Consider the following 12,067-nt stretch of genomic DNA (forward strand, 5'->3'; position numbering starts at 1 on the left):
ACACCACAAAACGCTTGCAGTGAGTCTGGATTCAAGATCATATGATCATATGCCATGAAATTCAATAACTCTTGTACTTATCCGTTCCACTTCTGCACAATATCTAAATGATAATAATGAAGATGATAGTGATGTTGATGATAATCTTAACCCTTTAGCATTCAGATTATTCTGTCAAATATAATGCTTATTCATTCACATGACCTGATTGCTTATTTTCAGAAGGACATTGTAAGGTAAGTGTGTGAGATTGCTTCTGGCTGGTTTGAACGTAAAACAGGTAGAATACACAGACCAAATATAGCTGGTTTGAATGCTATATGATTAATGATGAGTGAGAAAGTGATAATGACAATAGTGTTGCATACTATTCAATCAAAAAGATCGATTTGCTACTTACTATATTTGATTTCATGGTAGCATTTAACAATTGAAGTCCACCAGTAGCTAGGTTGCGAACATGGCCAATTAGTTCTAAAAACCATCCCAGACGATCTTTGGTGAGAGTTTTATTCAGAGAACAGATATAGAAGCACTGCGATAGAAACAGGAGGCACAAGCTGTAAAGCTCTGGGATACTGAAATAAAAGAGATACTGATATTACAGAAAATGAATAACAAAAATATGGATATTTTAAATTTTCACTTAAGTATAAGACAAGTGCTTACAGAGGACATATATACATACACAATACACACATATTGATTATATATATATATATATATATATATATATATATATATGTATGTCATACATGTACACACACATATATGTATATATATTACACACACACACATATATTATATGTATTTACATATGTTTACATGTTTATATATGTAAATGTATGTGTGTGTGTGTGTATGTACATATTTCTGCTCTCTTTGCACCAACATCAAGTTGGTTCAACTTGCTATTCAGGTCCTTGCTGAGGTTCTGATTCACATTGTGCTGTTCCAATTTGCTGATGTTTGGTCACTTGCTTGCTGGCTTCCCTTGTGGTCACCATCTTATTCAAATGTCTGACACACAACTCCCCAAGAGACTGTTTTACAGTGAACAGGCAGAAGGTAAGTGCATGCAAAGTGGACAGAAAAGTGCTTCAAGGATACACTCAAAACCTCACTGAAGAACCTTGAGAGCAATCCCAACTCCTGGGAAGTGCAAGCACAAGACAGCCCAGCCTGGCTACACTGCACCAACAGAGGTGCCACTTCCTAAGAACAGAATAGGATCACAGGAGCACAAAGGAAATGTCAACTTTGCAAGTCTGGAGCCAACTCCTTGCCTTCAGTCTCAGAAGACCACCAGTGTCCAGCGTGTGGCAGAGCCTTCGAGCATGCATTGGATTGATCGGCCATGTCTCCTACTCCCACGAAATGTCCTTGGTCATCATCAACAACAATGGACAAACTAATAATGATAATAATGTACATGTTTATATACAGTGGTTTGACAAAACAATGGAAACACTTTGTTGAAAGAAATTTTTTATTTAATATGGATTTGGTCCTACTATGGCATCATTTACTACTTTAATATTTTGAGGAATTGACTCCTACAGGTTGTGGACAGTTGTTAGGGGAATTTCAAACCTTTCTTAAGAGAAACCTGCCTAAGCTCTTTCAGTAACAATGGAAGAAAGAAGTAGTTAATCACTTGAAGCTCCAAAATGCACCATAAATATTTGATTATATTAATATCTGGTCAAGTGTGGCAGACAGTCCAAGTGATCAACTTAAGTCTTGTGCTCTTTGTGCCAACTTTGAATAAAATTAGCTATGCAGATTGGTGCATAATCACCAGAGAATAATGTTTGTATCACAAAATAGACATGATCAACCATAATACTCAGATAATCGTAAAGTTGTTAACTCTGCCATGCAGAACAACTAAAGGGCCAAGAGAACTCCATGATATGACTGTTCAAGTCATAACAGAGTCATTTTCATGCTTCATGGTATGGACCAAACAGCCAGGGTTGAAGGCTTTTTTGAGCTTCTCTAGACACAAACTTGCTCCAAGGAGGGAAAAAAGGTAACTGATGATTTAGCATAGTAGATGACATTGTCTCATTGAGCCATTAACCACTTCTTAAAGTCTAGACAACATTTTTTCCTCTTATCAGTGTTGAAGTCTAGACAACATTTTTTCCTCTTATCAGTGTTGATAGAAGACAGAAGTTAAGCAATTGCAGCCCTCTCATGGTACCCAGCTTTATGAAACTCACAATTAATCATTTTGATTGACACAAGGTTGACAAAGTGATGGTTTAACTTTACTATCATTTACACTGCTGTAGTTTGGTTGTTTTAGACACCACACCTTTCACCATTCTATAGTCCTTCTCTGATAGCTTTGCCTTCTGTTCAAAATTATACTTGCTAGGGCTGGTTCTACCTTAATTTTGGAATGCCAACCTGATTTTTAGAGACTGTATTTATTCTATTGATACCATAAGTGTAAGAAACAAGGCTAGCATTGATAAGATTTTAACAAAGGATACAGCATCTCATCAATGCTCATTAATAGACACACTTACATCGAAAGAAAAAGGAATAAAAAAAGGAGAAGCAGGAAAGACTTAATTTTAAGCCTTTTGTATTGGAAACAATGGACAAAAAACACAACAACAGCTCCTTGTAAGAGAACAATGATGAATGCTGAATGATATGGTTAATAGTCCTTTTGTTGTGATTAAGACTCCCCAAATGTATTTTTGTCAGTGAATGTAAATAGTGATGGTTAAGCTAGTGGTTGACAGTAATAGCTGGTATCTTTACCTCATTTCCTAATTTTGTTTTCCATATTTCTGTTTAAATACATAACTACAGTTTTAGTTAATTTAAAAATAAAACAATCTTGTAATTTATCTTTTACTTGTTTCAGTCATTGGACTGTGGCCATGCTGGGGCACCACATTGAACAAATCAACCCTAGTAATTATTAAGCCTGGTACTTATTCTGTCAACCTCTTTTGCTGAGCCACTAAGTTATGGGGATGTGAACAACCCAACATTAGTTGTCAAGCAGTGGGGGGAAGGGGCAAATATAAACACACACAGGCACGTGCACACATACACACTCACACACACACACACATACACGTCTGGTAAGTTCACCGGTTTTTTTTCCAATAAAATAATTTTTAACTGTTAATGGTGAGATACTATAGATACATTTTCTTTGTAAACTTTCCTTGTGGTGAACTTTCATTACAGTGAACTTGTCCTGTAGTGAATTCTGCCCATTCCAGGGAGAAAAACTAGACGTAGTTCATAGCTTCCACTATCTAGGTGACCAAGTTAGTAGTAGGGGAGGGTGCACTGAAAGTGTAGCTGCTAGAATAAGAATAGCCTGGGCAAAGTTCAGAGAGCTCTTACCTCTGCTGCCGACAAAGGGTCTATCTCTCAGAGTAAAAAGCAGACTGTATGACACGTGTACGAACAGCCATGCTACATGGCAGTGAAACATGGGCCATGACTGTTGAAGACATGCATAGGCTCACAAGGATTGAAGCCAGTATGCTCCAATGGATGTGTAATGTCAGTGTGCATACTAGACAGAGCGTAAGTACCTTGAGAGAAAAGTTGAACCTAAGAAGCATCAGTTGTGGTGTGCAAGAGAGACGATTGCGCTGGTATGGTCATGTGGTGAGAATGGATGACGATAGCTGTGTGAAAAAGTGCCACTCCCTAGCAGTTGAGGGAACCTGTGGAAGAGGTAGGCCCAAGAAGACCTGAGATGAGGTGGTGAGGCACGACCTTCGAACAGTGGGCCTCACTGAGGCGATGACTTCTGACCGAGACCTTTGGAAATATGCTTGGAAATGCGTGAAAAGACCAAGCATGCCAAGTGAGACCTAAATCCAAGGCCTCTGCCAGGGGTGTAGCCAGCCCACTTATGTGTACCTTCCTTCATTGGACACAAAACTCCACTTGCGAAGACCTGTTGAGGCCAGTGAAATCGGAATCGAAATCGAACTAAATTCGATGACTGGTACCCATGCCAATGTTGTCTCCTTTATTGGACATGAAACTCGGCTTGTGAAGACCTGTTGGACAAGCGAAAGCGAAATCGGGATAGCACCTGTGCCCAACATCGCTTTCTTGGCATTCGTGCTGGTGGCACGTGTAAAGACATTCGAGTGAGATCGTTGCCAGTGCCACTGGACTGGCTTCTATGCAGCACACGAAACTTGGCTTGTGAAGACCTGTTGGGGCAAGCGAAAGCGAAATCGTTATGGAACCTGTGCCCAGCATCGCCTTCCTGGCACTTGTGCCGGTGGCACGTGTAAAGACATTCAAATGAGATCGTGCCAGTGTCGCTGGACTGGCTCCTGTGCAGGTGGCATGTAAAATACACCATTTTGGGTGTGACAGTTGCCAGTACCACCTGACTGGCCTTCGTGCCGGTGGCACGTAAAAGCACCCACTACACTCTCGGAGTGGTTGGCGTTAGGAAGGGCATCCAACTGTGGAAACTCTGCCAAATCAGATTGGAGCCTGGTGTAGTCATCTGGTTCACCAGTCCTCAGTCAAATCGTCCAACCCATGCTAGCATGGAAAGCGGACGTTAAACAATGATGATGATGAAATGAAAAGTCACTGTCAAACAACCACTCCATTGTCTTTGAAATACAGTAAAAAAAAACGTGCATTATGCCATAAACTTTAGAACAGCATAATCACAAAGATAAAGATGAGATATGACCATGTTTAGAATGCTGACAAGACAAGTGAAGTTTGAAACAAACTAAGAAGCTGAATATCTTTACGTCTTTTTGTGTGCTTGGAGGTGTTGAAATTGTGGTATGCTTTTAAAGATTTATCTAGCTACTTCTCTACCATAAGTATTTTGAACTAGTGTTAAGAGGGGTTACTCAACAACAACAGTTTATTTAACTTGAAAAGAGATACAGTATTTTTCAGCATATAAGTTGAATTTTACAGATAAAAATATACAGCTGAAAAAGAAAGTTTGACTTATACACCGAAAAGACTTTGGAGGACTGAAAATTCCATGTGAAATGCAGCAGAATTTTAAAAGTAATGACTGTGTTTGAATATTTACACATGTTTACACTATATACTATAGAAACATGCATGCTGGAAAATACAATATATGTTCCTTACTTTTGACCGTTATTGATGAGAGCATCAATGCAGCTATTTAACAAAGCTAAAGGCTGCTTTCCGTTGGCCACAAGGAAGCACCGGACATATGTTCCTTTAATATATAATTGTGGATCAAGGAAATCACAATCAGTAAGTTGATCAAATCTGTCTTCTGGAAGGTTTGCTAGACATTTACACATCATGTTGTAGAGGTTAGGCTGGAAAGAACATCAGAAACAATATTATATTGTTGCAAAAATACATTTACAGAAAATAATTCACATATTTCTTTCATTTCTTTTTTTATTTTTATAAATCTTCCTCTTCATTGCCAGTCTTTTGTCAAAATACAGATTAACAAATCCTTACCAGAACATTTTCCTGCACCTTGTCATACTACTTCATACAATTAGGGGCTACTCTACTAGTTATTTTTTCCACTTCTCAGTTATAAACCTTTTTCTCTCACCTGACTTACTCTCCTTCATTCCTCCTCACTAAGAATCCTCACCCTCTCTTTTTTCTATTCTTCTTGAGTTGGTTCCATGAAAAAAAGGCACCAGTATACTCTATAAAGTGGTAAGCATCAAGAAGAGCAACCAACCATAGAAGCCATGCTAAATTTGTAACAAGAGTAGGTCGCAGCACATTAGATCCTGTTGAACATCCAATCCATACCAACATGGAAATGAGATGTTAAATGGCAATGACGATTCTTCATTCCATTCCTTTTGCCTCATTCACCTGTTTTATACAGATTGCTGTGTCCACTGTTCTCTGTACATTTATATATTTTATGAAACTGAGTTGGGGACTATACTTTGAAACCTTTTCACCATCCATTCTTCCATTCTTGCTAGAGTGGCCATGTATTGCCTCTACACCAAGACACCTGTTCCTGTCTGTCTATCATACTTTTATCTATCAACATCTGGCACAAAGCCACCTCCTTCAACACTGTACTTACACCCTGTCAAGAGTTTTATTTTGTAAGTTACTTGATGATCTCATTAGTGCTGGTGCTAAGAAAAAAATAGCACCCATTACATACTGTAAAGTGGTTGACTTTAGGAAGGGCATCCAGCTGTAGAGATAATGCCAAAGCAGACAGTGGAATCCAATGTAGACCTTTGGCTTTTAGGATCCTTTCAAACCATCCAATTCATGCTAGCATGAAATGTGGACATTAAATAAAGTTGATGATGATGATAATAAGCTAGTGGCTCAACACCCAACTCTCCACTCAAAGAAGGGCGATTTTGTTGAGCTAAAAAGTACAAGCTAACACAGTCAACGTTACAAAAGTGCTTTTATAGTAGAGAACTATACATCACAGTAGCACTTACTTAAAGATGTATACACTAGGTAATTAAGAGCAAATTGCTTTCGACATGAACACAATGCAATGCAAGATGCAACATAATAACTGCTAATTTCCTAGCTAGTGTTGCAGTGTTCTGTTGTATCAGTTATCTTCACTCTCTGTTGCAAATATGGAAAATAATTTTGTCGGCAACAGTAAAGAATGAAAAAAAGAGAAAGAGAAGAAAAACAAAACAAGAGAAAATTCAAAGAGAATACAGTGCAAAACCCATTTATTGTTAAAGCACAAGTAGAATGTTTTATAATAATGATAGACAAGTGAAATATTGTCAATTTAGTTAGATTGGACACAAAGAAAGTGAACAGTGCCAAAGAATTCTTTCAGACTGAGTTTATTGGTATAGATATGATATCAGATAATATAGTCATTGCTACAATGAATACTGAAAAGGGTCAGAAAATGAAGAAAACATGCCAGAAAATTGTCTCTCATATTTGCCAGGAAAATGAAAATATTAGTGCTTTATTAATGTGTTTTTCTCCTCACCTCACATATGTATTTGTAGTCAACTTCTTTAATAATTGCTGCAGTAGTTGTACCAGCAGCAGTAGCACCCCACCGCAACAATAAGGCCATTGTTGGGAAACTTACACATGCACATACACACACATGATGGTTGTCGGCTTATCAGCCAAGCATGACCATCACTGACAGGTAAGAACATAAGATAAGAGTTATGCATCAGCAATACCTATGCAAGGGTTTTAAGCCAAGTGTAGCTTACACAACACTCCAATGAATCTCACTAGCAATACCAAGAAGTCCAGAGACAAGCAAAGTGCAAGATACCAAGCTCAGTAGAGCAGCAGGTTTTATATATAAGGTTGCCTTCTCCAAGAGGGATGCCTTGACAAAGACCTTGGGGTCCCTCATTCCCAGTGGGCTTACTGTGCCTTCAGACACCAACCCAAGTACTTCTATGTCCTGTCACACACACACACACACACACTTACATATGATGCTCTTGCAGTTTCCATCAGTGAAATCTACTCACAAGGCTTTGGTTGGCTTGTGATTATAGAAGAAGACACTTGCCCAAGGTGGCATGCAGTAGGACTGAACTTAAAACCACGTGATTGAGAATTGAACTTCTTAACCACACAGCCAAACCTGTACCTGTGCATGTTAACATTAATCCACACACACACACACACACACACACACATGAATAAAACAGATATTAGAAGTAAGAAATTAATGACTATTATTATTATGATACACATTAATTGAAAACGTTTAAAACTTGTGTTCAAAAATAAAGCTAGTTCATACCTGAAAATGTGGTGGTAGTGCTTTGTATATACGTTCCACGGTGGTGTACAAGAGCTCAGTAACAGACTCTGGAGGGTCATTCACCATTAATGCTTTCTGTAGACCATTCAAAGTGACAGAAGACTGAGATTGTCTTTGGTCAAAGAGAAACGGGTTAATGCATTCATGTTCCAGAAATTCCTTGAGTGTTTTCAAAGGGATGCATTTGATGAGGACATCCAAGTTTTGATAAAATATATTCTGAGCTTCCACCTAAGAAAAAAACAATTTAGGATGTCACATTTTAAACTTGTTCAATGGTTGTGGAAATTTAGACATGGAGTTAACAAATCTAGATATTTATTGCTTTGGAATTCTGTGATTCCATGGTTAAATTATGTCCAAGGATGGAATGAACAATCAACTACAATTTTATGAAGGGGCTTTTCAGCTTTCTACTCTAACTTTAAATATGAATGTACTGAGTGGATGAAAGAGCCAAAATATTTTTTGCTAACACTCTAGAAACAGCAACCAACCACTGTAACCTTAAGTATGAGCCACTATATATTTGACTTGCTAGAAATAGTAGCCATCGTGACTTCAGCCATGAATATAATAAGTAAATGAAAAAGCTGCTATATGTTGGCCTCACTTCCTAGAAATAGAAGCTTTCCACCCTAGCCTTAAACATGGATATATTGAGTGAATGAGAGAGCCAAATCTCCTTCAAAGCACACCTTACCATATGGGAAAGGACAAGATGGTCATGACCAGAAAGTTATTGCTCATTGGTTTGCATGAAGAGATGAGACCTGGAGCTAAAAATGACAACAACAACAACAACAACGGCATGACAATTATTGAAAAGAGGTTTTAGTGTTAATCATTGTTGTTAGTAGAGTCATAAAGTTGTAAAGCAACTTACAGGTAAAGAATTAAATAAAGCTGAACCAAGCCATGTTGCAAGGAACACGGAAGCAGATGAAGATGTCGTTGACTGAGATATTGCTATTTGAAGGCTGAGACATTTTACTTCAACACCTGTAAAAAGATATAAAAATGATGAATAAAACATAATACAATGATCTTTAATTGTCAGTAATGATTTCGTCTAACATATATAAGGCTGTGTCATCATCATCATAATTATCACCCTCATTCAACTTCCACTTTTCCATGCTTACATGAGTTTGACAGAAATTTGTTGAGGCAAACTCTGATGCCCTTGCTGTCACTGACCCTCATCTGTTTCTAAGCAAGGTAATGTTTCCCTAGGGCCAGGCATGTTTTCCTAGAAGACTGGAAATGAGGGTGATGCTGGTTTACAATCATCATGTAACTCAACCAACCTTTGCACTGGTCAAAAGGGATAAACATCCTTCTGGTAAACATCCGTTAATGTTATATTACCCGAAGAAATGAAACCATGCAAATGATCTACCTGATGGCCATGGACACTATGGACTACACTAGTAATCATCCCAGGAATACGGACTGTGGTCTTAAGAAACATGTGATTTGTGGAAATGCATCTAGAGATGCATTAAATGTTTATAAATTCCTTCTAAGGATTATTGTTATTATTACTATATATATATATATATATATATTTAACTCTTCGAAACGCTTAGTTTTAGAATGGTGGCAGCTGATGAAGGTTATGTTCTCTATGTGGCCTGTGTGTTTTCTGTACTCTGTTTATCATTTTGTCCACGTTTTTTTGCAACGTCCTGTACCCAGATATGCATCTATATATTCATGTAGATGTAGGTATGTACATACATGTATGTATCATCATCATCATCGTTTAACGTCCGCTTTCCATGCTAGCATGGGTTGGACGATTTGACTGAGGACTGGTGAAACCGGATGGCAACACCAGGCTCCAGTCTGATTTGGCAGAGTTTCTACAGCTGGATGCCCTTCCTAACGCCAACCACTCAGAGAGTGTATGTGTATATATATGTATATATATGTGTATGTATGTGTGTGTATATATATATATATATATATAGAGAGAGAGAGAGAGAGGAAAGAGGGTTTGAAAATGCAGAGGTCTTTTAAAGATGTTATTGACTAGACCGGTTTCACTTTTAAAAAAAAAAAGATTATGAAAAGTAAAATGTAAAGCTTTGTATGATCTTTGTTGTGTTAAAAAATGGTTATCGTAATTGTATTAAAATACAGTTATACAGTCTTTGAAAATGATAAGAGAATGTAAAGAGGGGCTTTTTGTTTAAACAGTTTACATGAAAGTGTTCAAAATGGGTAGTAAAATAAATCTATAATTATTTTATGTTCATCAAAAATCATGGTTAAGTATTAATACAGGATTTTTGGGGAATGACCTAAAATGTCTTGTAGTGTGTGTATGAGAGATGTTTGCTATTTTAAAACATAGTGTGGGAGGTTGGTTGGTGGGGGAGAGCATTATGGAATCAAAAAGATTTTTTTGTTTTGGGACTAGTCTGTCATAGCTCAGTGGTTTTTGTGATTGGTCTTAGAGTTCAAAATGGTGTGTGTGTGTGTGTGTGTGTCTTGGTGCACATTTCTATGTGTGTGTGTATATATATGTGCACACACCATTTTGAACTCTAAGACCAATCACAAAAACCACTGAGCCATGACAGACTAGTCCCAAAACAAAAAAAAAATTTTTGATTCCATAATGCTCTCCTCCACCAACCAACCTCCCACACTATGTTTAAAAATAGCAAACATCTCTCATAGGCACACTACAAGACAGAAGATGATGAATGGAAAGGTTGGTCATTCCCCTAAAATCCTGTATAAATACTTACATATATTTCCTTCTGTATATATGCTTCTTATACAACCATGATTTTTGATGAACTTAAAATAATTATAGATTTATTTTACTATCTATTTTGAACACTTTCATGTAAACTGTTTAAACAAAAAGAGGGAAAGAGGGAGAGAAAGAGGGAGAGAGAGAGAGGGAGGGAGAGAGAGAGAGAGAGAGAGAGAGAGAGAGAGAGAGAGAGAGAGAGAAATATACTCACTGTAAGTCAGTCTGAGATAAGGGGAAAACAGAAGAGCCCAGTTGAGAGGAGGTAGGGCTCTTTTGATATTCTTATTGAGTGCAACAAGAGCTAACTTCACTACAGAGTTGGAAATTGTTTCAGAACCTAAACGTAAATGGAAGCAGAAATAGATAATTTTTATCACTTAAACACTTTTAAATACATACACAACATACTATATATATATATATATATATATATATATATATATATATATATATATATATATATCTACTGCAATCTATTTGTCAACCCTTTTGATACCAACCTGTCTGAGACTGTTCTTGGTTTTATGATACAAAATTTTCTGTTTAAAGGTGATCTAAACTGAAACACTCCATCAAAATTACATACGAATTTGTTTCAAACACTAGCTTAATAATAACAAATTATTTTAAGAAATTCTTCATTATTTTCAAAATTGATTGAAATGAAGGAGTGTATTTCAATGAAAATATGTTAATAAGAGGGTGAAGAGGCTGAGGTTAAGTGGAACAGCAGCATCATCGTAGTATTTAGTTTGATCTTTTACTTGTATTGAGCTGAGGAAATTGAAGTATTCAAATGCTTATAGACAGATTAATACCAGAAGGATAAAAAATATAATTTAAAAAATGGTGTGGAAAGAGATTATAATGATGAATTTTATAAAAATTGATCAGTTTATTTTCTTTTTGCTTCAATTTTTATTGCAAAAAGAATACTTAAAATTATGTGTTGAATTATATTTGTAAAGTTGAACCAGCTTAAATAAATAGAATATAAAATGGCATTCTGATAAAACTTTAAAAATAAATTATATTTAACTGAACAAGTTCAAATCTTCTAGATTATTCTGTATTTGATTTTTAAATTCCCTTTTCTTTTTTTTTCTTTTCTGATATAGGAAGAGCACATTTGAATTTCATGTCATATTATTTGTAATGTGACAAAGAAGCCAGACGTATTTTTTTTTTTTCAAACATATTTACGTTTATATAATGTATTTAGCAAGAAGAAAGTCACCAAACAGAAAATGCAATATTATAGAAAACAGGAAATAAAGGTCTATTAAACTTTACACAATGTTTAGATGGAGTGATTATAAGCACAGTGTTTTAATATATACAAAATTACTCAGATAAACAATAAATAAAATGTATAAATACAAGTAATTAATACTAGAAAACACAAATGAGCATTTTTGAGTATTATAGGCTGTGGCAGAAAAATTTTTCATATTTTACACATCAAGACTGGTGAATCTGAGAGGTGTTTTGCCACGACCTGC

The 12,067-nt window shown here is 36.4% G+C and overlaps 1 protein-coding gene across 1 annotated transcript in view; it reads right to left on the reverse strand.

Annotated features, from left to right (window-relative positions):
• The window catches only part of LOC106879427 (focadhesin), a 301,702-nt gene that overhangs the window by 26,027 nt on the left and 263,608 nt on the right, over positions 1–12,067 (reverse strand). The window contains exons 32-36 of the mRNA XM_089351161.1: positions 10,777–10,902; positions 8,679–8,794; positions 7,772–8,023; positions 5,134–5,333; positions 401–578 (exon numbers count right to left, since the gene is read on the reverse strand). Of these exons, the coding sequence (XP_089207287.1) occupies positions 401–578; positions 5,134–5,333; positions 7,772–8,023; positions 8,679–8,794; positions 10,777–10,902 (872 nt within the window). The remainder of the gene's footprint in view (positions 1–400; positions 579–5,133; positions 5,334–7,771; positions 8,024–8,678; positions 8,795–10,776; positions 10,903–12,067) is intronic.

This window comes from Octopus bimaculoides, chromosome 4, assembly GCF_046866305.1.
Source record: "Octopus bimaculoides isolate indiv1 chromosome 4, ASM4686630v1, whole genome shotgun sequence".
Taxonomy (NCBI): domain Eukaryota; kingdom Metazoa; phylum Mollusca; class Cephalopoda; order Octopoda; family Octopodidae; genus Octopus; species Octopus bimaculoides.